This window comes from Elephas maximus, chromosome 3 (assembly GCF_024166365.1).
Source record: "Elephas maximus indicus isolate mEleMax1 chromosome 3, mEleMax1 primary haplotype, whole genome shotgun sequence".
Taxonomy (NCBI): Eukaryota; Metazoa; Chordata; class Mammalia; order Proboscidea; family Elephantidae; genus Elephas; species Elephas maximus.
The window spans coordinates 194,455,588-194,483,467 of NC_064821.1; the positions used below are offsets into that span (position 1 = coordinate 194,455,588).

The following is a 27,880-nucleotide window of genomic DNA, read 5'->3' on the forward strand; positions in this document are numbered from 1 at the left end:
GTAGGTAAAGGGAGGGGGATTAGGTTTTGACAGTGAAGTCAGGCTCCTAGCCAAGGGGATGAGGAGAGGCTGGGGAAGGGAATGTGGCGGAAACCAGACTCCTGCTGCCCCCCTTTCCCGCTCACTGCCTCCGACTACTCCCACCCAGGGCATTATGTCCATCTCCACTTCACTCCAGCCTTCTTGAGCCTCCAGCCAAAAAAGTCCAGTATCCTACTCAATAGGCATCCCTCTTATTGCAAAAGAAAAGGGTCCCTGCAGGCAGGCTCCCTGACAGCCTTGTGACTGAAGATATTAAAACCTCACCCAAAAGATGGTCACCAGGATGAGGCAGCTAAACCTCCAGAAGCCTGTAGAAGGGATGTGCAGACCCCTCGACACTAGAACAGGGGGAGGCGGAACTGGATGGATCTGAGGACACTCACTGGGGAGGCTGGAGCCAGGGAGGGGTGGGTTCCCTGGGGTGGGGACAGGGAGGACTGGGTCCACTACCCTCCCTTCAGTTCCCCATATTCCCCGCTGGCCAGCAGGCCAGGATTTCCAGAGAGACAGAAGTAAGACAAAGGGAAGTCAGGCTGGGAGGCAAATTCTTTCCAGATACGAGTGTTTGCGGTTTGGCAGCTCTGAGCCTCAGCTTGAGCCGGCCCGGCACTCCAACGCCAGCTGAGGGAGGTGGATAGAGCCCTGAGCAGGGTGCTGAACAGCTGGGGCAGGACGGCTCAGTCTCCAGCAGCCCTGTTAACCCATGGGAGCAGGCAGGCATGGGGGGAAGGCTTGGAAAGGGAGTTGGGGTACAACACTGGGGGCTGAAAGATGAGAGGGCTGGGGGGGTGGAGGAGGGAAGGGGAGCTGAGGAGGATGGGGGAGCCTAGGGGCAAGGGCTGGGGCCCTGAAACCAGGTGATGGGGAGGAGTTTCAGCCAGCCCCAGCCACTCAGTCTCAAACAACAACTGGCTTTAATTTCCCGCTGGGATCAATAAGGAGAAGGAATTTCCCAGTGTCGCTGGCCTTTTAATTATGACCAAATGTGGGGCAGATCTGCCCAGGGTGACCCCTGCCCCCTCCCTAGGAGCCTTGGTCACACCTCTCTGGGGCTCTCCCGGGAATTTGGAAACTCAGGTGGGGGCAGGGTGCAAAGTTGTTGAGAGAAGCTGGGGGAGCTGAGGCAGGATTGGGGGTGGGGTGGGGTGGAAACTGACTGAGGCTTGAGAGTTTGAGGAAAGGAACATTCTGGGGCTTTGTTCCCACTGCAGCCTGGCTAAGAGGAAAGTAGTTTTGCACCAGAAGGAATGGAGATCGGTTTCTAAAAGGTGGAGGGCTGTGTGAGTGTGAATTTATGTACAATCGAGAGGTCCGGGGGCTTGGGAAGAGGAGACACCCCCACCCTTCTTTATCACGCCCAGGCTGAGTGGGGAGGAGAGACTGCCTGGCCCAGCCACTCCCTGGGGAGGGAAGGCTGACGGGATGAAGAGAGTGCGAGAGTCATGAATCCCTCAACCTTACCACCAACGGTGAGCGAGGAGATTCTCTGGCCAAATTCAGCACTTGTAGAAGAGCCTCACCCTGAGCGTTGTTACTGCATCTGCTGGGTCAGAGGGTTTGTTGGCTGGGAGTCATGTAGAAATTAAACCCAGGTGGGACTGGACACCTGGGTCTCTGCTGCCCAGTACAGAGGCAGGGAAGCAGGCAGGGCTTCTCCAGAAGGTGGGAAACTCTGAGCTAGAAGAGAGGGGTTGGTGGTGGCTGGGGCAGGGCAATTGTGCCCTCTGCCCTCTTTGAGCCCCACAGTATTCCACTCAGCACAGAGTGGAGGCCCAAACACCCTGCCTTTCAGTCTATCTTATCCTCAGTACAGATGGAAGTGATCTATTCTTGTCTGTCTCCCTGGGTTCAGGGATCCAGTCCTTTTCAAACCTGGTAGGGTCAGGATCTGACTCTCCCCAGATGAGATTTCCATTGTAGCAGGATGGTGGGAGTTAGGCCAAAGAGTTTCCAGAAAACTGAAGTGTTAGCTGGGAGACAGGGTCTGAGATCTAGAAAGAAGGCAACTCTTTCCCCAGAAACATTTGTGTTTAGAGCAGAGACCCTAGGAACTAGGGAGAGACTGGGCAGAGAATCCTGAATGACCCGGACCAAAGGCAGGGGATGACAGTGACCTCCGGAGCCAGCACCAGGTCTGGCAAAGGGAAGCAGGTGTGGCCTGATAGGTTCAGACTGCAGGGTAGGAGGAGGGGGCTGACTAATAGGAGGGATTGCAGTTAGACCGGGAGTGGACCTGCCCAGCACCGAGGCATCCAGGCGGCACCTCTGTTGTTCTTGGCTCTACACCTTGTTCCCGGCTTCAGCTGCCAACGCTCTCCTCAGGGCTGGGCTGGGTTGCGCTGAGGGAGAAGAGACGGAAGAGGTGAGGATGCACGGATTGAGGATTTACTTGGATTGTGTCTTGGTCTCCAGGAGAGGTCCTTGGCTGTGCTTGGCCTTCTCAGAGGATGTCACAGAGGTGTAGGCAGCCACTGAAGAGCCTGAAGACCCTGCAGAGGGGGCAGGCAGCTGCCTTCACTGGTCTTGTCCTTGGACCCTGGGGTCTTTGCCTCTTATCCTTCTGCCCTGGCTTAGTCACCCAGACTGGTGCTTCTTGACAACGTGACATAGGGGCTGACTTAGTTACCTAAAAAAAAAAAAACCAAACCCATTGCCGTCGGGTTGATTCTGACTCATAGCGACCCTACAGGACACAGTAGAATTGCCCCATAGAGCTTCCAAGGAGTGCCTGGTGGATTTGAACTGCCGACCTTTTGGTTAGCAGCCGTAGCACTTAACCACTACACCACCAGGGTTTCCACTTAATTACCTAGTGCTACTATAACAGAGGAAACCCTGGTGACGTAGTGGTTAAGTGCTACGGCTGCTAACCAAAGGGTCGGCAGTTTAAATCCGCCAGGCGCTCCTTGAAAACTCTATGGGGCAGTTCTACTCCGTCCTATAGGGTCGCTATGAGTCGGAATCGATTCGAGGGCACTGAGTTTGGGACTATAACAGAAATGCTGCATGTGGATAGCTTTAACAAAGAAATTTATTCTCTCACAGTTTAGAAGTCCGAATTCAGGGTGCCAGCTCCAGGGGAAGGCTTTCTTTCTCTATCAGCTCTGAGAGAAGGTTCTTGTCATCAATCCTCCTCTGCTCTAGGAGCCTCTTAGCACTGGGACCCCAGGTCCAAAGGACGTGCCCCCATTCCGGCTTCTCATTCTTGGTGGTAGGAAGTCCCTCTGTCTCTCTTTTATATCTCAGAAGAAATTGACTCAAGATACAACCTTATCTTGTAGATTGAGTCCTGCCTCATTAACATAACTGCCTCTAATCCTGCCTCATTAACATCACAGAGGCAGGATTTACAATAAATAGGAAAATCACACCAGATAATGAAATGGTGGACAATCACACAATACTAGGAATCATGGCCTAGCCAAGTTGACACATATTTGGGGGGGGGGTGGGGGGCATAGTTCAATCCATGACAAGGGCCAATCTCTTTCTCATATAGGGAGTTTTTTCTCCTTATATGAGAGACCAAGGTTAGATGCCCCTTCTTCTGGACCCACCCTGCTTCATGAAGAACCTCAGGTTGAGGGGACGTGGCCCGGTCTGTTGGTGGAAGCTGCCAACATCTAAAGGTTGACCAGCCTGGGCCTGAGCCTGGCCAGCTGCAGTCCTCTTCTTCCCCTCCTAAAGGAATGCCCCCAGGGCAGCAGTGCCGGATGGGGAATTCATTCAGCACCATGACCTGCAGTTAAACCCCTCTTGGCTTTTATGATCCAGTTACTAGGGCCAGACCCCTCTCCTACTCCCACCCCCTGCCCTGTACCTTAACCCCTGGCAGCCCAGAGTAGCAGGCAGAAGGTGTAGCTGTGGCAAGTTCAGCAGACTGAACACCTGGGTTTGCGAGGCACCTGGGAAAAGATAAACAGCCTGCAGTCTAGCCTCCACCCCTTCCACGGCTGCTCAGGGTGCTGGGGAACCCAAGCCATTTCCCAGATGCCTCCTGGAGAGCCAGGGGTTGGAAGGACTCCTTCCAGCTCCTACTTTAAGATGATGGGGAGTTTCTGGAGGGAGGGAGAAGAAATGCGGGACCGCGCTGCAGACTGTAGGGGTGCTATGTGTGTGTCTCCCCCCACCCCCAGCCCCAGTCTCAACTGCAGAGGGTAGGCGCTGAGCCAGAAAACCAGATTCTGAGATCTAAAAGAGGCAGGAGAGAGGGGAGAAAGGCAACATCCCAGAGAAGAGGAGGTGAGGGGCTTTGAGGTTCTGGGTGGAAACAGAAGAGGGTACTGGACTCTGTCTCTGGGGGACAGGTAAGAGGGGCTGATGGGACAACCTCAGGGAGGAGGCTTGGCTAGACCTCCTCTCTGAGGCTGCTAAGGCTCCCGTTTCCTCCCTCTCTAGCCCCCGGTACAGTTACTCCCTCCAGACAATGGGACCCAGTAATCTAGCCAGCAGCCTGGCTCCCAGGGGTCTATAACCAGCTGCCCTAGGGGCTCCAGTGAGGCTAAAGCTCCAGGAATTAGATAATAAGGACCAGCTTCCCCCTTTTTCTTTTTTTTTTCCCCCTACCCCAGGGTGCTTCCTGCTGCAGATCAGACTCAGGTCCAGGTGCCCCTGAAGGCCCTTGGGGCCAACGGGCCAGACTCTTTGGAGACAGTCAGAGGTGCAAGGGGATTTGAGCAGGGTAAGGGAGGGCCCCTGGAGCCCAGATTCCTGGTCCCTGCCCCCAGCCTCTCATCCGGAGCAGGCAGGGAATTAAGACGGGATGCAGAAGTTCAGAGTCTGGCCCCTTAGGCTGGGGCCTTGTCCTTCCAATGACCCCCCCACCCCCACCCCTCCTGATAGCCAGCTAGAGAGATGGGTAGGCGGGGGAGGCCCCAGACTGACCTAGCCCTAATGGCTTTCTCTGGGCAGCAAGAACAAAATGGGAAAAAGATGTGTGAGGTGGGAAGCTCTGATTTCCTTTCCCCTACAGGCGCCAGCTCTGGAAAATGTCAGCTGTCAAAGAAAGAGACTGAACAGTCCCCTCACCCCAGCATCCCTGTACTACCCCACCCACTGGGGCCCCCTAGCCTGCCCGATTCCGTTTCCCAGAGGGCACTGAGCTACTCCTGTGAATTTCAGAGTTAGCCAGGCTGGGGACGCACCCTGCCCTGACGAAGTCCCCAACATCCCCTGGCTGTGACTTCTACCAGCCGGGGGGCAGGGTGTCTGGGCTGGGCTGTGGAGCTTGGGGATCTGCAGGGACATGTCTGGCGGGGGCGGGGGGGGGCAGGGGGGTGGCGGGGAGCAAAGGAACCATCAGCTCCCAGATTTCACAGCTGCCAACCTCCCTGCCACGGTCTCACGCCTCCTAAATTCCTGAGCTCTGGGACAGTCAGGTTTCTGGATGATCTGGACTTTGGGCTAGTCAGTATTCCCACGAGCCCATGGCAACTGGCCTAGAGAGCAACCCTGAGTCCAGGCCACTCACCCTACGCTCCATTCAGGCTGTTTGTGGCACTTGTGGTCTCTTTGGTACAAAACCAAAAAGCCAAATCCATGGCCGTCAAGTCGATTCTGACTCATAGTGACGCTACAGGGCAGAGTAAGACTGCCCTATCGGGTTCCTAAGGCTGTAATCTTTATGGAAGCAGACTGTTGCATCTTCCTCCTGCGGAATGGGTGGTGGGTTTGAACCACCAACCTTTTTTGCTTAGCAGCCTAGAGCTTAACCACTGTGCCACCAGGGCTCCTTTCTTTGGGCCAAGACTCCTCTTATAAGCTCCCAGCTCTAGGTGCCCTAGGGATTTAATTCCAAGACTAAGAGGAGACAGCCCTGCCTTGGAGTGGAGTAAGGTGGGGGGACAGCTCTATCCTAGCAGGAAGCTACGGGAACACTCTGGGTTTCCCCAGTCCTGGCCCCTTTGCTCCCACCCTAGCTCCACCCTTCCCTCCTTCAGAAAACCTCCGGAGATCTATCCACTCAGCCAGTCCTGGACCCAACCCTAGCCCTTAGGTTGTGAGCTGCCAGGCTGGATTAGCTGCCTCTGCCTCCTGGGTGTGGGCTCCATTGCCCTCCCCGCCCACCTACCCCCCTCCAACCCAGCACAGGGGCAGCCTGACTGCTTCCTCCTCTGGGTCTGGATCCCTCTCATGGAATCTTTCCAAAGAAGCGACTGAGCAGGATTCCACAGAGTGAAGTGTCCAACCTTTGGGGAAGCTGCCCCTGGCCCAGGGGTGCCAGACAAAGTACATTTCTGGTGCTGCTCTCCACTTTGTCAGAGGCGTCAGGGTCATGGGTGTGGCCCCTGGCCTCCTCTGGGAGAGGATGGCACTGACTCTGGGCCTTCCACTGTGCAGGAGCTTTACATGTCCTGTCCTGGGTCTGTCTGTTTCCAAAGCTATGCTTTTAACCACCTTCAACCCTATGCACTCTTTGAAAGGGTATACTGTAGGTAAAACACAGGATTTTGGGAGAGAGAGAGAGAGAGGGAAGGGATCTGTAAGAATCTAGCATGGAAAGACAAGCACCATAATCCTCTTCCAGGCTCAGCCAAATTCCATTCTGAAGTGTTTATTGTCCTTAAGAAGGCAAGAGCCATATGTATTTTTTTTAAAAAAAGAAATGAAGCAAAACCAGCAAGTCACCACAGCTAAGTGACGGGAGTGCAAAGGCAGGTGGAACGAACACCTTTGCAGCAGTTCACAAAGGCCAGGGGCTGGGGTGGTGAGGGGGTTAGGAATGGAGGCCTGGCTCACCATGGCCCCTATCTTCAGTGGCATGATTAGATGTCACTTACCCATTTACCCACTGCCTAAATGAGATGCTGTGCCCTGCTGGTGTGCCCAGTGTGTCTGCAGCTCCTCTTCCTCCCTGGCCTTCTTGGGTCTGCCACTTCTGAGGGCACGCACACTCCCTGAGCATTCTTTGGTGGGCCAGGACTATAGCCCCAAGGATGTGGGCCTTGAGTTCAACCTCTGCTCAGCTTCAACCACACCGAAGATCATCCATGTGTATGTAATCTGTCCCAGCTCAGCCCACTTCTCCCCACCTCCACTGGTCCCATCATCTCCTGCCTAGATTACAGCAAGAGCCTCCACACTAGTTCTCTCTTCCTGATCTCTCGCCTCGCACCAGCCAAAGGAGCCCTTTAAACTATGTCTGTTTATGCCATTCTCCTGCTCAAAACCCTGCAATGGCTCCCTGTTTCAGGCAGAGGAGAAGTCTAAGCCCTTACAATGGTTTATAAGGTTCTTCATTACCCCATGTATCCCCCGCTCCTCTCTGACCTCATCTACTTCTCTCTCCCTCTTACCATGCTCCAGCCTAGCCGGTCTCCCTGCTGTTCCTTAAATACACCTAGCACACTCCTGCCTCAGGGCCTCTGTGCCTACCACTTCGTTTGTCTGAAATGTTCTTCCCCCAGATATCTACATGCCGGGCCTCCTCACTTCTTTCAGGTCTCTAAAGTGTCACATCCTCAGGTCTTCCCGAAACAGTCCATCTAAAATCTTAAGTACGTATATACCTGTTCTATCTTTTTACATTTTTCCCTATCACTTATCACTCCCTGACTAGAGAGTAAGTCCACAGATAGGCTTCACTTGCCTGCAACAGTATGTGGCACGTGGTTGGGGCTCAATAAGTATTTGTTGAACAAATGGATGAAATGTAAGCGAATAAATTTTTGGCAGAAGTTCAGCCATCACCCAATGTTAGCAATCACTCAGAGGTAATTTTGATTCTGCCTTTCATTTGTCTTTTTTTGTATTTTTAAAAATAATTTTTATTGTGCTTTAAGTGAAAGTTTGCAAATCAAGTCAGTCTCTTACACAAAAACCCATATACACCCCGCTACACACTCCCAATTACTCTCCCCCTAACGAGACAGTCTGCTCTCTCCCTCCACTCTCTCTTTTTGTGTCCATTTTGCCAGCTTCTAACACCCTCCACCCTCTCATCTCCCCTCTAGGCAGGAGATGCCAACATAGTCTCAAGTGTCCACCTCACCAGCATCCCTCTCCAACCCACTGTCCAGTCCAATCCCTGTGTGGAGAGCTGGCTTCAGGAATGGTGCCTATCCTGGGCCAACAGAAGGTCTGGGGGCCATGACCACTGCGGTCCTTCTAGTCTCAGTCAGACCATTAAGTCTGGTCTTATGAGAATTTGGGGTCTGCATCCCACTGCTCTCCTGCTCCCTCAGGGGTTCTCTGTTGTGTTCCCTGTCAGGGCAGTCATCGGCTGTAGCCAGGCACCATCTAGTTCTTCAGGTCTCAGGATGATGTAGTCGCTGGTTCATGTGGCCCTTTCTGTCTCCTGGGCTCGTAATCACCTTGTGTCCTTGGTGTTCTTCATTCTCCTTTGATCCAGGTGGGTTGAGACCAATTGATGCATCTTAGATGGCCCCTTGCTAGCGTTTAAGACCCCAGAGGCCCCTCTTCAAAGTGGGATGCAGAATGTTTTCTTAATAGATTTTATTATGCCAATTGACTTAGATGTCCCCTGAAACCATGGCCCCAAGACCCCCGCCCCTGCTTCACTGGCCTTCGAAGCAGTTTATTCAGGAAACTTCTTTGCTTTTGGTTTAGTCCAATTGTGCTGACCTCCCCTGTACTGTGTGCTGTCTTTCCCTTCACCAAAACTAGTTCTTATCTACTATCTAATTAGTGAATGCCCCCTCCCACCCTCCCTCCCTCCCCCCCTCCACAGCCATGAAAGAATGTTTTCTTCTCAGTTTAAACTATTTCTCAAGCTCTTATAATAGTGGTCTTATACAATATTTGTCCTTTTGCAACTAATTTCATTCAGCATAATGCCTTCCAGGTTCCTCCATGTTAGGAAATGTTTCACAGATTCCTCACTGTTTTTTATCGATGCGTAGTATTCCATTGTGTGAATACACCATAATTTTTTCATTTGTTCTTGATTTAATCATTTATTTCATTGTCCTTGTTAGGAGCTTTCTTGCATGAAAGAGGTGCTTTGAAAAAACCAGGTCTGAAAACTAGAGTGACACAGCTGCGGCCGAGGCCACAGACACTTGCGGGACATGCTCTGAGCTCCATGCTCCTCCTTGCTGCGTCCTGTGCCTCCACCACCCTTTCATACAACTCCTCGCCCCATTTTGAGGGTCATGCCATATACCTATTCCACCTTCTCCTCCTCATCTGCCGCATCTACCTGCCACTGTAGACCTAGCTCAGGCTTCCAGTCTTCTCTGCTTCTCGTCCTGCAGCAACCTGGGGGCCTCCATTGCTTACTCAGCAGCTTCACCTCTCAGTTCCTGACTCCCTGGACTCCAACAACTTCATCTCTTTGCGTTTCAGACCACACCATATCCCCCATTACAGTCTGCACAGCCCCGACCATCTGAACTACTTCTGTATTTGTGCTGCGGAATTATAGTAGGGAAAGAAACCTCACAACCAGCTTGCAGCACCCCCTGCAAATTCAGTTTCTGATCCCAAATGGGATTGGGATCTTCAACTGGGAACTTCAATATTGCTCAGCAGCCCTGCCTTGGGTTCTTGGGCAGCTCACTCTTCCATTCTTCCCAGTGGCTTCTCCAAACCATCTTTATTCTTTCCAAGTTTCTGACCCACTGAATTCTTCCTTATACTCAGCAGACCACACTGCCTCTAACTTAATGAGCAATCAGGGTCACCAGGTGATAATCACTTTATTCCACCACCATTCCGGAACATATCCATCTACCCTCCCTCTTTTCTCTTTCCTTTCTGTCTTAGAAGTCAACGCATCCCTATTGCTGACCAAAGCTAAGCTGGGGATCCCATCTCCCCTACTCTTTTGGGATTCACTTTAGCATTCACCTGCCCTTCCCCGGCCACCTTGTCCTCTACTGACGCCATCCCTCAGTGCGGTATGATTCATTACTTTTGTTTGTGGCCTTTCTAGCCATGGTCTTTTAACTCCCACCCAGGGGACTGGGCAGGACTGTGTGATAGGGTAATTGTGGCCCACCAAGGGGATTGGTGAGTTTTGCCTTAAAAGGGAGCCAATTCCAGAGAAGAGGGTCCTACTACCAACAAGGAAGAATGGCCAGGAATAGAGAGTGAGTCCTTTGGACCCAGGATCCCTGTGCTGAGAAGCTCCTGGAAGCAGGAGATTGAGAGAGAGAACAAGCTACAACCCTGAAGACAGTGAGAAGCGGTGGCAGGAGATACTCTGCAGCAGGAGACGGCGTGGTGGGCTTCCTGGCCCACAGGGAGAGAAAGCTGAGTGCCTTGGGGGAGAAGCCTAGAGCCAGGGAGAGGCGTGCCTTCAAGCACAGATGGGAAGAGGCTGTCCTGATGGAAAAACTGTATCCTGAGTGTTCTTGAGCCTAAATCTTAACTGTTACTTCCCTCATAAACCCTACAATCATGAGTATGGTCTGTGAATTATCAAACCCAGCAGAGAAGTAGACAGTGCTGTGGGAGGGACAGTTCGTGTCAGAATTGGTAAAGATGGCAGAAAGAGGAGGCATGCCTGACCTTCACACCATAGGAATCAGCCTTGGGCTGTTGATCTTGGTTCTCCCAAGGGGATGGAGGTCAGACACCTCCCCTGTGCCATTTTTACACTCAGCATCTTTAGACCTCTCACCCTTGTTGCTTCGCTCATCTGCTTCCCTTCAGAGCCAAGAGCCATCCATGCCCACCTTCTCTGATTCCTCACCTCCAATTTATTCTTCAACCTGTTTCTTCTGTGACACTCCCCCACTCCACCACCACACACAGATGAGGGGCACCAAATTGCTACAACAAATAGGTCTCTCCTTGGTGTTACTTGCTCCTCTCCCTCCTGGAGTTTCCTTAGTTTTCCCCTTACCTGTCTGGTAGCCCTCTCTTAGGCTTTGAGATGGAGTGAATTACTTAATATGGCCATAGTCTTTGTAACTTCCACCAAATAATGGGGTGAGACTATGTAAATGAGGTGCTTGTGGCCACCCAGGGGATTGGATAGCTTGCTAATAATGTACATAAGGTGCATGGCCCCACGAATAAGGTGTATGGAACCCTAATGAAGGGATTGTTCAGTTTTGCTATCCTGCCAGGTTTAAAAGAGAGCCAGTCCCAGAGCAGAGGAGGACTTATACTACCACCAAGAAGAGCTAGGAGTGGAGCGTGTCCTTTAGACCTGGAAGCCCTGCACTGCAAATTTCCTAGATCCAGGGGACAGAGAGAGAGATTTGTAATACCAGAGATGGTGAGAAGCCACAGCAAAGAAATGGCAGCAGGAGAACCAGTGAGCTCCCTGGCCCACAGAGCAAGAGAACTGAGTACCTTCAGGCAGGAGGGTGCTGTCGGAATGGGGTGCCTCTGGGCACTTCTTGGCAGAGCTAGGCTTACCAGTTCACCGACCAAGAGAGCTGAGCGCCTTTGGGTCAAGGCTTACTGGTGGAGTGGGGTACCCCCTGACACTTTGTGGCAGAGCTAAAGAGCTTTGTAACACTTGCCCCATCAGGGCAGAGGCTGGACCTAGGGGCCAAAACACAGAGAAAGGCCTACCTGTGGACATAGCTGAGAAGAGGCTGTCCTGATGGAAGAACTGTATCTGGAGTGTTCCTGAACCTGAACTGTAACCTGTACTTCCCTAATAAATCCTACAATCGTGAGTATGGTCTGTGAGTTCTGTGTGGCCACTGCGATGAATTATCAAACCCAGCAGTAGATAGTGTAGTAGGAGGGACAGATGGCATCAGAACTGGTGAAAAGGTTGGAGGGTGGACGCATGTCTGACCTCTGCCTCATAGGAATCAGCTTTGGGCTGATGCTGATTCTCTCCCCTTCATGAAGTTAGAGGTCAGAGAGTGGCTTTTTTTCCTCCAGCAGCTTGTAAGTGCTGGTATTTCTCAAGATTCTGACCTTGACCTTCTCTATCTACCCTCCCTGGAAGACCCCATCCCAATCCAAGGCTTCCATCCCATTACTACGCTGCTGACCCCAAGCCTGTTTCCACGCCCAGATCTCTTTGCTGCGCTAAGCTCCATTCTGGTTTACCCAGCTGCTGACTGGCTGTCTCCCTTTGGGAGTCTGCAGGCAGCTCAAAGTCAGCCTGATCAAAATCCAGGTCCTTTTCACCCCCCTCCCCTTTACCATTTTGGCAACTGGTACTACTACTGCCTATTCACCCTGATGCAGAAACATCAAATCAACCTTTTATGCCTCTTGCTCTAGGTCCTGTTGATTCTACCTCTCCATTATGTTCATATGCATCCTCCCACTTCACTGAGCAGGCCTCCCTCACAGCTCCTCCCATTTATTCCAGCAGACTAACTCATCTCCTGGGTCTTCTCCAATCCAGCTTCCATGTGGCTGCCAGCTTCATCTTCCTACAACACAAATCTGATCACATCACTCTCCTGCTTTAAATCGTTCAGTGACTCTGGACAGCACTTGCCATAGCACGCTGAGACTATTTTACTGGTTTCTCTTCTTCAGGTTGCTGTAAGCAACTGGGGTACAGAGACAACGGTCTGTTTCTCTAATGCCTAGCACAATGCCTGGCACAGAGAAGGTGCTCGATAAATATTTGATTGGAAGGATTCCAAGTTTCTCCAGATGGCACTCGGATGTGTTAACAGCAGAGTAGGGCAGTGGTTAAGACAGGCAGACCTGGCAGGTTTGAATGCCAGCACTGCCAACTTCCAGCTAGTTGGCCTCAACTTCCGCAACTGTAAAATTAGGATACCACCTACCTTATACAGAATGAGAAAATGCACATAAAGGGGTTAACACAGAGAAAACAGAACCACCAAACCAGTTGCCACCAAGTTGATCCCAACTCATGGTGACCTCACGTGTGTCAGAATAGAACTGTGCTCCACTGGGTTTTCAACAGCTGAGTTTTTGGAAGTAGATTGCCAGGCCTTTCTTCTAAGGAACCTCTGGGTGGATTCAACCTGCAGCCAAGCGCTTAACCATTTGCACCACGCAGGGACTCCTAGCACAGAGGAGCACTCAGTAAGTGGTTGCTATTATTAATTATAACAACCAGCAGTTAAGCGTCAAGATTAGAAAGAATCCCAGGATGCTGATGCTACAACTACTGAAGCTCCAGGAGGCAAAGTGACTTGCTCCTACTCACAAATTTAGTCAGTGGCAAAAATCAAACTTGGAAACCAGGACCAGTACAATGTAACTTGCTGTTAAGCTGTCAGCTGTTCAGTGGAGTTGCTCTACAGAATAAAGTCAAAGTGTTTTGTGAACCACAACACCCAGGCTGTAGATAGATGTAGGAGGTCACAGATGCACCTGGCCTACTGCATACATGAGTGTTTGCCTCTCTAAACACGGACTAATATGCTCTGGGGGGCAGGTTTGCAATTACCGTACGGTTGAGCTTTCCTATTGTCAGCTGTGCTCATGTGTTAGAACTAAGAATCAAATGATACCTTAGTGAAGCCTTCGCTGGATCGGTGATTCTTAAGGGTGGAGGGAGTGGCAGCACTACCACCTGAAATTTCAAATCACATGCCCGTCTCCCCTTTTGCGACCCTTTATGGAGCTGTGGTGGCACAGAGCTTGGCGGCTAACCAGAAGGTTTGCAGTTCAAATTCACCTTAGAAATCCTATGGGGCAGTTGTACTCTGTCCTATAGGGTCCCCATGAGTCAGAATTGACTCACAGAAATGATAGCAATGGACTATGTTAAATGAAGTTTTAGGCTACCACAAGTTTGGGAGGCTACGGTGGTTCTCACACCCTTTGTGTCTTCCCATTCTAACCTGCAGCAGGGAGTCTATCAGCATTAGAAAACATCATTATGCTATGACAATAATATTATCAGCAAGAAATTTTGTTTTGTCACATACATGTTCCAATCAGAAGGACCTTAGATTTAAGACAAAACAAGACTTGGTTCAGATTCAGGCAGGAATATACCATGGATAGTGCTTTTCGGAAAGCATCTGGAGGAAGCCAGGACCCTGGGGACAGAAAAGGAAGGAGACTCAAGTACAGGGGACTTCCAGGCACCCTTGCAAAGTGTGCTGGGCTCTGACCAGAAAGTGCGATAAGGGGAAAGGATACCTCCGCAAGGTTCCCTTGGTCTTCGAAGCTCTTCTTGGTGAGCAAAAGGTTGAGCGCTTTCCAACACTGAACTGAGGAGGCCAGGTATCTTTCTGGACATAGGGGTGGGATGGGTGGAGCATAAAAGCCAGTTCACCAAGACACAAAGCCACTCCCCAGAACTTCTGATGGCACAGGACAGGAACCATCCCCGAAGACAACTCATCAGGCATGAAAAGGACTGGTCAGCGGAGGGGAGAGAGATGCTGATGAAGAGAGAGCCAATTAAATTAGGTGGACACTGGAGAGTGTGTTGGCAACTCTTGACTGGAGGGGGGATGGGAAGATAGAGAGAGAGGGAAGATGGCAAAATTGGCACGAAATGAGAGACTGAAAGGGCTGACTCAATAGGGGGAGAGCAAGTGGGAGAAGGGAGTATGATGTATGTAAACCTACATGTGACAGACTGATTGGAATGGTAAATGTTCACTTGAAGCTTAATAAAAATTAATTAAAAAAAAAAAAAGACACAAAGCCAGGTTTGTTTCTGTCAACAAGGACCCTAAAAATTGAAGCAAGCCAATTGAGAATTTTCCCATCATCTTGCCAGTCTACTGATAAAAATGCAATCAGGACTTGCGTTCATGTGCATTCCCACATTTTGGCGTGGTCTTTCTGGACTCGTACCTAGAGCTGTACAAGGGCACCTGACACCTCTAACAGTCCTGGATATTATGTATGTTGGGTTCAACAGGAACCAACTTGCTCAGTGCTCAAAAGCTGCCTGTGCAAGCAATAAGGCCACGTCTGGGTCTGGTGTGTCTGCAGGGAATTCCTTCTATAGACAGCCCTGACTGTGACTCTGGGCCCTGGAATCAGGCCAGCCACTCAAGAGGATGCAAGTCCTGATGTATACACAGAGTCTGCATTATCTCAAGACAGCAACCCCGAACACAAGTTCAGACCAGTGACTCACCTTCCCGAGATGACAATGTGTACCCAGGAGGAGCTGGCAACAGCCACCAGGGTGGTGTCACTTACACCCGTCCTCCCCTGCTGTCCCTCTAGCATACCCACTCAGATTCACTCTCATTACACACCCTCTTGTGTGACGGTGTTTGTATGGCTTGGGGTGTCACTGTGGGTGTGCTCAATGATTTGTGATAGGGATGAGGACAATGCACTCAAGCACATGGGTTACATAAAGGCTTGGTCAGTGCTTCCTGATGAGTTCCAGACCACAAAGGGCCCAGCTAGTGCCATCCAAGAGACCTGGGAACCCCCCGTACAAAGCTGCAGCCCACCCAAGACCTGTGACAAAGCTACTGAATGTGAAATTAAAAATAAAACATCACATGACTGTTTTTCCACTATAAAATTTTATCAAAGAAATAATCTGTGTTTTTAGAGAATTGGTTTGGCAAGATGAGAGAAAGTTAAAAAAACATTAAAACACTTTAAATTCTTTCCCAACCTCAGGGGGACCCAAATTAAATCAATCCTTAGGAAAGAGACTGGTTTCCTAAATTAGAAAAGTTAGTTTCCAAGCTATGCTCTTACCTCTATCGCCTGTTGCCCTAAGGAGAACTAAACCTCACCAGGGACGGTTCCTCTGGAAGTCAAGGTGGGAGCAACAGGCAATATCCAGACACAGGCCAGATGGAGACTCTGAGTCAAGGGTGCTGAGTCTGTGATATGTAATGTGACCATACAATTTAGCAACCAAAGCAGGATACTTCCGAGAGGGAAAGAGGGTGCTGTTAATTCCTTGAAGATAGAAAGCATAAACTGGGACATATGGCCACCTAGTGACAAGGCAGTTTGGGAAATTACATTTCCCAGTATGCCCTGCCCCTTGAAAGTCAAAAAGCTTGACCAGACCAAAGTACTCTGGGACCTGTGATTAGCACCATTTAGGAGGTAAACAGTAAAGGGCCGGGTTCTGACACCGAGGATTCCCACTTCCATGGGACACTTAACCAGACACAGAACACAATGCCTGAGGTGAAGTTTCAATGGATATTAAGTCTGGGGAGCCTGCCTAGCTCCCAAGGGTGTGGAGCTGGTGGAGCTGTCCATTGGCTCATTTCCTGTCTCTCCTGGGTGCTGCTCCTATCTCCCCACATCACTAGCATCCCCACTGCTGCTAGTCTTCTGGGGGATTCTGGGCCAGGTGCTGTTCCCATTCGACTTCGACCAACTTATACAGCTCCATGGTGGCCTGGGCATCTTCCACAGAGGAATGTCCGCTCTTCCCAACCTGAATAAGGAAGGAAGAGAAGAGGATAAAGCTATGAGGGACCCTCCGCCCCCTCAGTCTTACCCCTAACACACACACACACACACACACACCCTCGGTACTCCCCCCCGCCACACACTGTCTCTTCCACAGGTTAGTGGGTTGCAAAGATATGGTTCTGGTGGCACACTGGTCCTATTCATTACCTTTTGCTAGCGTCTACTTCCATCCTTACTGTGGCAACACAAGTATGCCATATCATTCTATGTTCTGTAGAGACAGAACACAGAAGGTCAAATCCCCTAGCGCCTTCTTTTAGCTGCCTCTCCCAAGGAGTCCTGGCCCTTAGCTCTGGGGTTCTAGGAAACAGGTGGGAGTCTATAAAGGCCGGTGTTTCTCTATAGCTGATGAGCAAGCAAAAGCTCTCAGAGATGGAGAGGTCAGTGGGGAGTCATGGAGGTCAACAGGATGAAGGAGTCCCTCCCCAGTAACATCTAGCAGCAGGAGGCTGAACTCCCTTTTTTAAAAGTACCCAGTAGGAATTACTCACAAGGCAGCCTTCCCTCTTATTGGCTCCAACTGTTAGAAAGATATTCCTCACACCAGGCTGAAATCTATCTACTAGTTAATCTGCCCGCTCTGGAGAAACAGACCTCCTGACTCTTTCCCCTTCCCCAGTTCCTTAACTGCTCTCTGTATGTGCACACCCTCCTGCCAGACAGGACACCCCTTCCTTGACTGCCAAACGTGTGCAGTGCATAAGAGGTCCTTGAACCCATGATGTGGTCTTTTAGACCACCACCATCATCTGATTTCCTCCTTTCTCAATTAAGGTTTTATATCCACTTAGTTTTTTTTTTTTTTCAAAGTGCCCTTTAGTTATCCCCTCATTTAGTTCCCAAAAAACTACGAAGTAGAGAACCAGAATTACTATTACAGAGGTACAGATGAAGGGAGAACACTGGGCCCCTAAGCCAAGCTCTTCCCATCAGAGCAGCCCACTTGGATCTCCACCACCAGACGAACTCTATGGTCAGAGCCTGGGGAGAGGCAGCAACGAGAGCCTCCACGGGGCCCAAGCCAGGGGCCTGGCGGCATTTGAGGAGAAGCTACCTGAATGTCCCGGTTCAGCAGCTTCTGGGTGAGACGCTTCAGAGACATGGTGGCATTCTCTGGACAGTCGGCTTTCCGGTTCAGGAGGGGGATATGGGAAGTGTCGCGGGTAAGGGACTTGGGGTGAAAGTACTGGAGGGCTTTGAAGTCGTTGTGGATGGCGTGCCCCACCACTATCTTCCCCATGAGTATCTTCAAGATCTGAAATAGGCATGGAAAAAAAAGCGGTGAGAAGGTGGACTCAAAGGTGGAGTCCCCATGTCCTAAAACCTCAACATGGCCATTGGTCCTTCAAGCTTCTTTTCATCAATTGCCTACCTACCTCATTCCTGAACCGCCATCCCTCCCACCTTCTCCTGAAAACCCACCTCCTTTCCTCCAGGTAAAACCAGATAACTTCTATGGTGTATCCCTGATTGGATTTATATTACCAGTGGCTCCTTATTTTCCTGTTAATTCCCACTCTGATGACAGACAAATCTGCTTTCAGTCAGAAATCACACATGCTTGAAACATTCACGTAACTAGTTCAGTACTGGTTTGCTACTTGGCCGCCCAAAAGTCCTTTAACCATTATCATTATGCTGGCTTTAGATACGTGACTCATGGAGTCACAAGGATGGGCTCCAGGGAGTTAATGGAAGCCCAAAATTATACACACATACGTATGTGTGGCTATGAGTCGGAATCGACTCGACAGCAATGGGTTTAGGTATGTGTATAGATATTTGGGATAGGTATTCTGGCGAGGGAGAAGGTGTGTGCTTTCACCAAATTCTCAAAAGGTTTATAAGTCATAAAAGACTGAAATTCCCTTATAGACTGAGGCCACGGAGGGAAGCGATCAGGTCACCCATGCTGGTGCTGCTGGAAAAGAAAGCCAGTCCCCTGCTTTACAGCTCTTCCTGCTCATACCCACAGCACAGCTACCAGCTGGCCAGGAGCCTTGGTCACACTGGTTTGGAAGCAAGTAACATCTTAATATTTCACAAACTTTAAACATAAGGATATACTACCTGTAGGGACAATCAAAGAATATGCCGTGAGGTTCCACACAGGTTGTGAACAAGAGCAACAGTCCTGGAGTAAGTGCTTGGCCTCCCAATGGGACCCCTCTGAAAGGGCCAGGCTCATCTGAATGTAGCTTCGTCTCACAACCCCAACTTGGGGATTGTGGAAGTGCTTTATAATAAAAACTGGATGTAGTTCAACCAGTTAGTTAATGGGTTGCTAATGACTTCACCTACAGTTCACTACCACCCTCTTTTAACCTCAACACATGCCAGACCAAATCTACTGCCATCAGGGCTCCCCTCAACACACAATCCTCGAGAAAGGTGAGCGGGTTTGTTGTCTCCGACCCACCCTGTTTTCTGCCCCTCCTGAGCCTTTGCTCAAGCCGTGCCCCCTGTGCACAAGATGTTCTTCGGCTTTTCATTCCAAGTCCTTTCTAAAAACCAGCCGCTTCACCTCTGATGAACCTTCCCTAACTGACTATTCTGGTATATAAAGAATTATCAGAAGAAAGCGTGTCTAGAGATGGCAAAGAAAATGGAGTTGAATTAGCAAAGAAGTGGACCAAGGGCGCCCTCTGGAGGCCTTCTATCGTCAGCAGGCTCCCCTTTCTCCCCCATCCTCTTCCTCTTCCTTTCCTGTTAATTTGTGATGCTCCCAGCATCCGGCACAGGCCTTTTTTCTTTTTTATGTGTCTTTCATCTCCTTCAATGCAGGCCAATTGGCGCAGCTATACAAATATGCCCCAGTTCCTTCTGTTAACTTTCTACCTTCACCTGCCACCAACACTTCCCTCAGGCTAGGAAGCCCTCTCCATCTCTCCACTCTCAACCCTAGACTCATCTCTCCACTCTCAACCCTAGACTCCAGCTACCAGGCAGTCCCAAATTCAGCCCTTTCACTGGGCACTCATGTCTGCTGCTCTGTCCAGTTTTGTCACTAGCTGTTATTTCTCTGTGCAGATTCCCAGTTGCCCAGATCAGGATTCCATTTGGGACCTAAAGTAGGTGGCTAATGAAATCTATTCTGATAATCAGTCAATGAAAACCCTACGCATCACAACAATCATGGGGATGGCACAGGATTGGGGAGTGTTTCATTCTGTTGTGCATGGAACTGCTGAGTCCGGGGCCAGCTCAACAGGCAGCTAACAACAACAACAAATGAAGTCTGTTACACCGGCTAACTATAACCTTCCTGTCTTTCATCACTCCTCACCCTAACAGGAAACCTTCTTTACCATCCAATACCTCTCTCCCACCTTCTACAATCCTTTGGTGCCTTCCCCAGTGATATCTTTTGCTGAAAAATGATTGGGACCCCTCCCCCCCATCTTACGGACAGCCACATGCCCCAGGCCCCTCACCTGGCTCCGAGCAATCTTGAAGGGTGTAGCATTCACCATGTGCTGCTTCCGGATCCCACTCCATCTGGTCCGGTAGTCCACAATGCGGCAGGGGGGAAGGATGTACTCATCATAAAGCACGTCACCATTGTAGTTGACAATGCTACATCGAGCCAAGGAACTGACATGTCCCTTGGGCCCTGTGCCCACCATCTCACAGTCAACTGCCACCATCTTCCTTGGCATCTCCTGGACTACTCCGGAGCAGTTATTCTCTGAGTGAGCTTGAGTGGAATTCTGTGAGGCAGTCTTCTGGGGATGCTTTTTCTGGGAGCAGGTTAGGTGGGTCTTAATCTTTGGAAGGGCACTCTGGAACTCCCCCAGCAAATCTACTTTAGCTGCAGTAGAATGACCCTTCTGTGAAGGGGCAGGGGTCAACCAAGGCACTGTAGCTTTTTTGTCCAGGGACTGCTCTGATCCACTGCTGGAGGCAGCTGTCTTTTTCTTTTTTGGGAGGGGAGGGACCCTCCAAGTGCCACCTACCTTAGCAGTCTCCTCTTTCTTTGGGGGGTCTGAGTGCAACCTAGCCACCCTGCTAGGGGGCTGCTTTTTCTTATTCAGAAAACCTTTCTGTTCCAAGAACCGCCGCTTCTTGACAAAATTTTGATGCTTGGAATTCCCCTCTAAAGCCTTTTTGGGAGGAGGTTCCCCAAAATCCAGATTGAGGAGTAAGGTAGACATGAGGACAGTGGATGCTAGGAGAGCAGCTTACAGATGAAAGGAGAACAGAGGACTCATTCTCTGCTGAATTCCATAGACCGGCATCTGGAGGTTTGTAGTACAGCCTGGGGAATAAAGTGAATCCTGGTAATCGAGCCCGCAGACCTAGAAGAAATGAGATATGACAGATCTCTGCAGGACTCAAGGGAGGAAAGTTATACATCAGGGCAACCTCTGAGATAGAGGAGGAATAGCACTGCAATGTGAAACGATGGAAGGAGCATTGATCTGAGTCAGGAAGCCTGGAATCTAGCAAAACCCCACATTCACTAACCATAGGGTCTTAGGAAAGTCATTCCCCCTCTTTTGGTCTTGGTCTTATTGCAAACTGAGGGGGCTGGAGGGCCCATCATAACTCAAATTCTCTGTGAATGTGGAAAACCAGAATAGAAGAGCTTTATAAAGCTTCGCCCAGGTAGGGAACGTCCAAGTATCCTCGAAAGTAGGGAGCAGCATGGCATAGATGACCTCTAGATTACCCAAGTACCCCAGGGCAGGCCCCATGAATAGAGATACAAATCTAGGCACCCCTTTTCCTCGGCTCCAGGTGGGGGAAAATCCACATGCACCTCACCCAAGTCTTTTCTTTTCCCAAGAAAGGACCCTTCACGCTATATACTAGCAGGGGCGGGGGGAATTAGGTTCGGGGGAGCCCACCCCGGCGAGCACACTTTGACAGTCCCCCGCCACGGAGATCGGCCCAGCGCCCACATACCTACCTCCCAGATGGTCTTCCCTAAGACCGGAAGCGTCCGGAGCCGGATGCGGAAGTCGGCGCGCGTCGACGAGGCCCGGGACGGCAGGCGCGCGGGTTGGAACGGGCTGGGGCCCGGCGCCCGCGCGCCCGCAGCGCCCCCACCTCCGGAAGCGAAGCCAGGGATTCGGAGTGTGTGAGGATCGGCAGCGGCGGCGGCGGCGGGGGCGGTGTGGGTGGAGGCGGGGGCGGGATGCGCTCCCCAGCCCCTCTAGCCCCGTGGAGGTACAACTCGAAGGTGTAAGGAAGCCCCGACGAACAAGAACTGGCGTGCTGAGGGTCCCGGGCCTTACTTCCTGGAGAGGAGGAGCGTGTATGGGAAGGGGCGGGATCTGGAACTTGGCCCGCCCCTTCGTAGGCGTGGCTCCGCAACACGCCTCTGTGTCGTCATTACGCTGTCGCCCCCGCCCACCTGTCTCCGACGCTGATACCTTCGCGCTTTGAGACGTCACGACCTGTGACGTTAGGGGGCACCTCGTATCTTCAGCCCCAGAATGGGATCTGAGAAAGGCAACGTCGGGCGCCTGACCCAAAACCTTTGCGTCCCGTCCCGCCCGCAGAGCTGAGCCGAGCCTGGGCCCTGTACTGGCGTGGTAGTGACCGTGGATCTCTCACCGCCTTCTCGCATCCCGCTCCGACTGGACCCCAGGATGCCGGGCGTTTCCGCTCGGGACCTCTCTCTGGAGGAGAGGAGGCAGCTAGCTGTGAAACTCACCCGTGTCCTGGCGCTCTACCGTTCCATCCTGGATGCCTACATCATCGTGAGGCCATGGGGGTGTGGGCGGAGTGCTCCTGGGGCAGGTGTTGGTCGGGTGTGGTTGGCTAGGTGTCCACGACAGAGAGAGACTCTAGAGAGTTGGTCTCCGATCTCGTTTCTTCTATGAGTTTCAATTTTTTGTCTGTACACGAAAGGGTTAAAACTGGGGTGACCCCTTTTTCAGCTGACATGAGTATCCCTAATACCTAGGTTTTTCAAACCTTCCCAAATCCAAGGTAATAAAACGCATGAACATAGGAGCTGTGTGGCAGTCACGTTGACCTCACATTCATCCGCGCTTTGAATAAATTGTTTTTGTGGTATAGTGGACAGTTTCTGGCTTTGGAATTAGACTAGACTAGAATCCTGCCTCCACTACTGTTTTAGCCTTAGGCATTTTTGTTTTTATTCCTAACCCCGATTTCCTCGTGGCCTAGTGGTTGCTACGGCAGCTAACCAAGAGGCCAGCAGTTCGAATCCACCAGGTGCTCCTCGGAAACTCTATGGGGCAGTCCCACTCTGTCCTACAGGGTCACTATGAGTCGGAATTGACTCGGCGGCAGTGGGTTTGGATTTTTTTTTTCTGGTTTCCTCAGCTCTAAAATGGACCTCTGTCTGAGGGATCACTATGAAGAATAAATGAGATAATGTGTAACAATTGTTACACACCCCAAACCCAGAAGTCATCCTTGATTCAGCTCTTTCACTGATCCACAATCCGACCCTTCAGCAGGTCCTGTTGACTTAACCCCCAGAGCAGATATCAAGTTCATCCACTTTTCTCCATCTCCATTGCTACCACCCTGGGACAAACCACCATCATTTCTCCCCTGGACTCCAACAATAGCTTCCTAACTGCTCTGTGTTTACTTCTGCCCCTCCATAACCAATTCACAGAGCAGACAGATGGATCTCTTTAAAAATGTAGCTGTAAAGCCTGACATGATCTAGCCCCTGCTGCCTCTTCATCCCCATCGTATTTCATCGTCTCCCACGTTCACCGTGCTTCATGCACACTGGCCTGATTTTTCTTCCAGGGTATGGCAGCCATCTGGGCCTTTGCACTTACTTCTCTGCCTAGGATGCTTTTACTCCAGACTGAAGCGAAGAGCAAGGATGTTGGAGTCAAACTGGTTTCAAATCTTAGCTCTGTTACTTACTTTTTTATTTAGGGAAGCTACTTAATTGCTGTGCCTCAGTTTCCTGACCTGTAAAATGGGGGATAATAATAGTACCTACCTTATATGGTTTTGAGGATGAAATGTATTAATACATGTAGAACGTTTAGAACAGTGGCTGACATATTAAAGTATTACATAAGTGTTTGCTAACACCTGCATTTTCTTTACATGGCTGATTCCTGTTCATTCACGTGTCTTCCCTCATCACCCTATCTAGTCCTCTCGCACCTTCTCCGTTACGTTACTATTTCATTAGCATTTAATATGATCTGAAACTTTTTTTTTATGTAAACTCAACAAGAGCAGTAATCTTGTCTGTTTCATTGTTGTATCCCCTGAGCCTAGAACAGTGCCTGGTGCATAATCAAAGCTCCAGAATTTGTTGAACAAACGAATGAATAAACGTACACAAGGATCTGGCATATATAATAGGTTACTAAGTGATAGTGCGTGCACTGTGTGTTAGTTACTGCAGTTAGCGCTGGGGACACAGATGTGGATAGAAGACACCATTCTTGCCTTTAAGAAATTCAGTTGAGTGGAGAAAATAGACATATAAGTAGGGGAACCTCCTAAATGGAGAGGTGTATTCAGAATGCAATCTCAGCACCGAGGAAGGATAGGTCAGCTACTGAGAGAAACAGTGGTATGGCTGGAGCAAGAGGTGAGTTGGATGAGTAGAGGTACTTGCTGGTTGTAGCCAGTGGCCCTGTGTAGCAGCAGTGCTGGGAAGTGGCAGGAGATAAGGTGGGGAATTATAAGTGGGGAGGGAAAACTAGAAGTGGTAGTAGTCTGCTGATTGCTTCTCCCCTTCTCCTGCAGGAATTTTTCACAGACAACCTGTGGAGCACACTCCCTTGCTCATGGCAGGAAGCACTGGATAGATTGAACCCCCCACAGCTGGCCACACTGTTGCTGGGGCTGCCTGGGGAAGGAGAGGTGGTCAGGTATGGACAAGAGGGGCCCTGTCCTGGGTGACTTTGGCACTGAGCCCTGCGGCTAACCATTGTTCAGAGTCTCACAAGGGCTTCCTTGGCCCCCTGGGTTGTAAACTGCTACACTGAGGCTGTGACAGGACTTCATTGGTGGCCTGGCTGGGCTATCTCAGGTACAGGTCGGTGTGGCCACTCACCCTGTTGGCCCTGAAGTCCACAGCCTATGCCCTGGCTTTTACTCGGACACCTGGGTTCCAGACCCCTTCGGAGTTCCTGGAGAACCCCAGCCAGAGCTCCCGACTGACGCCTCTGTTCCGGAAACATGTCAGGCCCAAGAAGCAGCATGAGATCCGGAGGCTGGGAGAGGTGAGATGGCTGGGGACACAGGTGGTGTCTGGGAGCCCTGGGACTCGTTAAGCCCATAGGGTACAAATATGTTGCCCCTTCCCTCACATATAGGACCAAAGGCCCTACAAGGCCCCTGCCTTGGGGCAGACATACTATAATCATATCTTGATGTTGGTATTTTTTTTCAACCTCTTACTGGGTTGACTGGTGGCTTTATCTGGATCACTGTCTTACTCCTCTTCTCAACATTTCCACAACCTGCTCATGGAGGGTTCACAGCAGGGCGCTTCTTCCTTGGTCTGTGCGGGAGGTTGAATCCCTGGCCCAAGGGGAGCAAGGAGAGTGGCCTGAACCTGGTGTCAGCATCCACCCTCCCCTCACCCCCCATTTTGGTTTCTGTATCTCTTGCCTCTTCCTTGGATCCCTCTGAACCCATCTTCCTCTGTCATCTTCAGCTCCTCCACCCTCATTATGGGTGTTTGCCCTAGGAGTCAAGGAACAATGGCCAAAAGACCTTTGCTCCCTCTTTTTTCAGCTGGTGAAGAAGCTGAGTGACCTCACAGGCTGTACCCAGGTTGTGGACGTGGGCTCAGGCCAGGTGAGCCAGAAGCCTAACATACTGTTCTGAGTCACGGAGATAGAAAAGTGGGAAGGCAGGATACCAGGCCACAGGTCTAGGGAGTCAGGTGCTAAGGAGGAGTGGAGAATTTAAGGAGGGCAGAATTTAAACCTTCTGTGGGGCCTGGGACCCGGGTGTGCAGGTCACTGATAGGGAAGGTGACAGGAGAGGTCGCTGAACAGCGTCGTCTCTCCTCACTCTCATGACTCCAGGGCCATCTCTCCCGCTTCATGTCTCTGGGGCTGGGGCTGTTGGTGAAGAGCATCGAGGGGGATCAGAGACTGGTGGAGAGAGCCCAGCGCCTGGACCAGGAGCTCCTGCAGGCTCTGGAGAAAGAAAAGAAGAGGAACCCGCAGGTATGCCACGCCTTCCTGCAGCCAGGACTGCAGGAGCAGGGTCTGCTTGGCTGGAGTGGGGCACCAAGGCTGAATTCCCTCTTTCAAGTTTCTCACCTTGAGGTGGTGTGGTCCTTATTTCTATTAACCTTTTCTGAGGTTTCCCCTCCCCCAAAGCCTCCCCACATCTCAAAGGTACTTTCTGAGTTACAAAGTGCTTTCCACACCGATACGCCCTTCTCACAGCAGCCTGTGAAGTAATCAGGCAGGTATCAGACTCATGTTACATATGAGGAAACTGAGACTGAGAGTTGAAAAGGCTGGCAAAGTTGATAATGATAGACCCAGAATTTATCCTGTCTCTTGATGAATGGCCCAGGTCTCTCCTGTGCTTCTCTCCCACCTTCCTCTTTGAGAAGGAACACAAATCCCTTCCTGCAACCTGAGGTGGTGTCAGCAAACAGATTTCCCATCTTCCTGTGTCCTTTCCTGCCTCCACAGGTGGTCCACGCTGGCCCTCGCTACCCCCCACACCACGTGGTTAGGTGGGTAGACCCCACAGCTCTGTGTGAGGAGCTTCTGCTTCCACTGGAGCCCCCACCGCAGGGTGGGGCCCGCTTGCTGCTAACAGGCCTCCATGCCTGTGGGGACCTGAGCGTAGCCTTGCTGAGGCACTTCTCCTGTTGCCCCGAGGTGGCAGCCCTGGCCTCAGTGGGCTGCTGCTACATGAAGCTGAGTGACCCCGGCGGCTACCCACTGAGCCACTGGGTGGCCGGGCTGCCTGGCTATGAACTGCCCTACAGGCTGCGGGAGGGGGCCTGCCATGCCCTGGAGGAATATGCTGAGCGGCTACAGAAAGCAGGTCCTGGCCTCCGAACCCACTGCTATCGGGCCGCACTGGAGACGGTCATCCGATGTGCTCACCCCGAGCTCCGTCGGCCAGGCGTGCAGGGGATCCCCAGGGTCCATGAGCTCAAGATTGAAGAGTAAGGTTTGGGGACATGGTGTGTGTGTGTAGGGGGCATCACCAACTAGAGGTCTCCCACCCTCATTTATAGCATGTCCTACAAAAAATCTCAAAGCGCACATTGGAGTGATTTTTAGGACTGGGACTCTCTTCACAATTTCTTTAAAGAGGATTTATCAGTCTTTCATCAAAAGACTTTATCAAGTAAGTTTTTTAAATGCTTAAAAATATAGCTATGTAATTGGACAGAACTGGCTGAAAATAAATTTTTGGATTCACTCATTTGTTCTTAGACACCTCACAGAGAGACATTTAAAAATGTGTATCAACGTGGCAAATCAAGCAAAGTTGGAATCAAATTAGGACTAGGTGAAGTTTAAGTGGGAGGTGGGGGGTGGTCCCTAAAACCAAACTGCTTGCTGTCTATGGCTGGTTCCGCAGATACGTGCAGCGTGGGCTGCAGCGAGTGGGGCTGGACCCCCAGCTGCCCCTGAATCTGGCTGCCCTTCAGGCCCACCAGGCCCAGGAGCACCGTGTGGTAGCCTTCTTCAGCTTAGCCCTACTGCTGGCCCCACTTGTGGAGACACTGATTCTGCTGGACAGGCTGCTCTACCTTCAGGAGCAGGGTGAGGGTGGCCTACAGCGGGGACCCGGGGCTAAAGGGGCTGGCTGGAGTGCTGGGGCTGCTCCTCCAAGTCCCGGCCCTCACATCTGCTGGGAGTGGGTTCTTTACTCTGTGACCTAAACCACCTGCTTCAGAATCACCAGTGGGGTGGAAGTGGGGGACTTGCTAAACAATACAGATTCCTCCTGAATCACCCCCTGGGGTACATCCCCAAGGTGCATTTTCAGCAAGCCTCTCAGGCTGAGAAGCTAGAATGAGTGCACAAAGTCAGGACCTTGGGCACTCATACTCCTTAACAGAGAACTGGGTCCGCTTAGTGCCCCTGGAAGCCTCCCCCTGGGGAAGAGGGGCTGTGCCTACAGGCTGTACAGGAAGTGCTAAGTGAGGTTTGGTTCATGTCTCACCTTCTGAGTAGCCCTGCCTTTCTCCCAGGCTTTCATGCTGAGCTCCTGCCCCTCTTCAGCCCTGAACTCTCTCCCAGAAACCTGGTTCTGGTGGCCACCAAGACGCCCCTGGGTCAGGCCTTCTCTGTCCTGGAGACTGAAAACAGCTGACAAAGCCTGAGGAAGGGCACATCTAGGACCCCAGAAACTACCCAGCACCATGGTGGGTGGCAGAGTCTGCATCTCCTCACCCAGAGAACCAGCACCCTGCATCCTCCCTGGAATCTTGGTGCCCTACAAGTCTTCAGTTTCCTACCCTTTGTTTCTCTCCATGTGTTATAGAATATTATGTAAAATTATATTTTTAATTTATTAAAAAATTGAAATCTTTATTTCCCTTCCATTTCTCTTAGTACAGAAAGCACAGACATGCAACCTCCCTAGTGAGGTC

General features: G+C 51.0%; 2 protein-coding genes across 5 annotated transcripts; one reads left to right on the forward strand and one right to left on the reverse strand.

Annotated features, from left to right (window-relative positions):
- Nucleotides 1-15,232: 15,232 nt before the first annotated feature.
- On the reverse strand, nucleotides 15,233-21,334 carry ISG20L2 (interferon stimulated exonuclease gene 20 like 2). Its single transcript, XM_049880801.1, has 4 exons — nucleotides 21,245-21,334; nucleotides 19,767-20,630; nucleotides 17,387-17,587; nucleotides 15,233-16,294 (listed from the first exon to the last, which is right to left on the reverse strand). The coding sequence occupies exons 2-4, from the start codon at nucleotides 20,484-20,486 to the stop codon at nucleotides 16,181-16,183; spliced, it is 1,035 nt and encodes a 344-aa protein (XP_049736758.1). The 5' UTR covers nucleotides 20,487-20,630; nucleotides 21,245-21,334; the 3' UTR covers nucleotides 15,233-16,180.
- Nucleotides 21,325-27,821, forward strand: METTL25B (methyltransferase like 25B). Of its 4 annotated transcripts, XM_049880797.1 has the most exons (9): nucleotides 21,325-21,415; nucleotides 21,840-22,040; nucleotides 24,040-24,164; nucleotides 24,326-24,518; nucleotides 25,036-25,098; nucleotides 25,332-25,475; nucleotides 25,956-26,440; nucleotides 26,863-27,047; nucleotides 27,479-27,821. In XM_049880797.1, the coding sequence occupies exons 2-9, from the start codon at nucleotides 21,930-21,932 to the stop codon at nucleotides 27,598-27,600; spliced, it is 1,428 nt and encodes a 475-aa protein (XP_049736754.1). In that variant the 5' UTR covers nucleotides 21,325-21,415; nucleotides 21,840-21,929; the 3' UTR covers nucleotides 27,601-27,821. The 4 variants fall into 4 exon arrangements, with proteins under 4 accessions (XP_049736754.1, XP_049736755.1, XP_049736756.1 ...); XM_049880798.1 differs by lacking the exon at nucleotides 21,325-21,415 and having other exon boundaries at nucleotides 21,474-22,040; nucleotides 27,510-27,821; XM_049880799.1 differs by lacking the exons at nucleotides 21,325-21,415; nucleotides 25,956-26,440 and having other exon boundaries at nucleotides 21,474-22,040; nucleotides 27,510-27,821.
- Nucleotides 27,822-27,880: the final 59 nt, after the last annotated feature.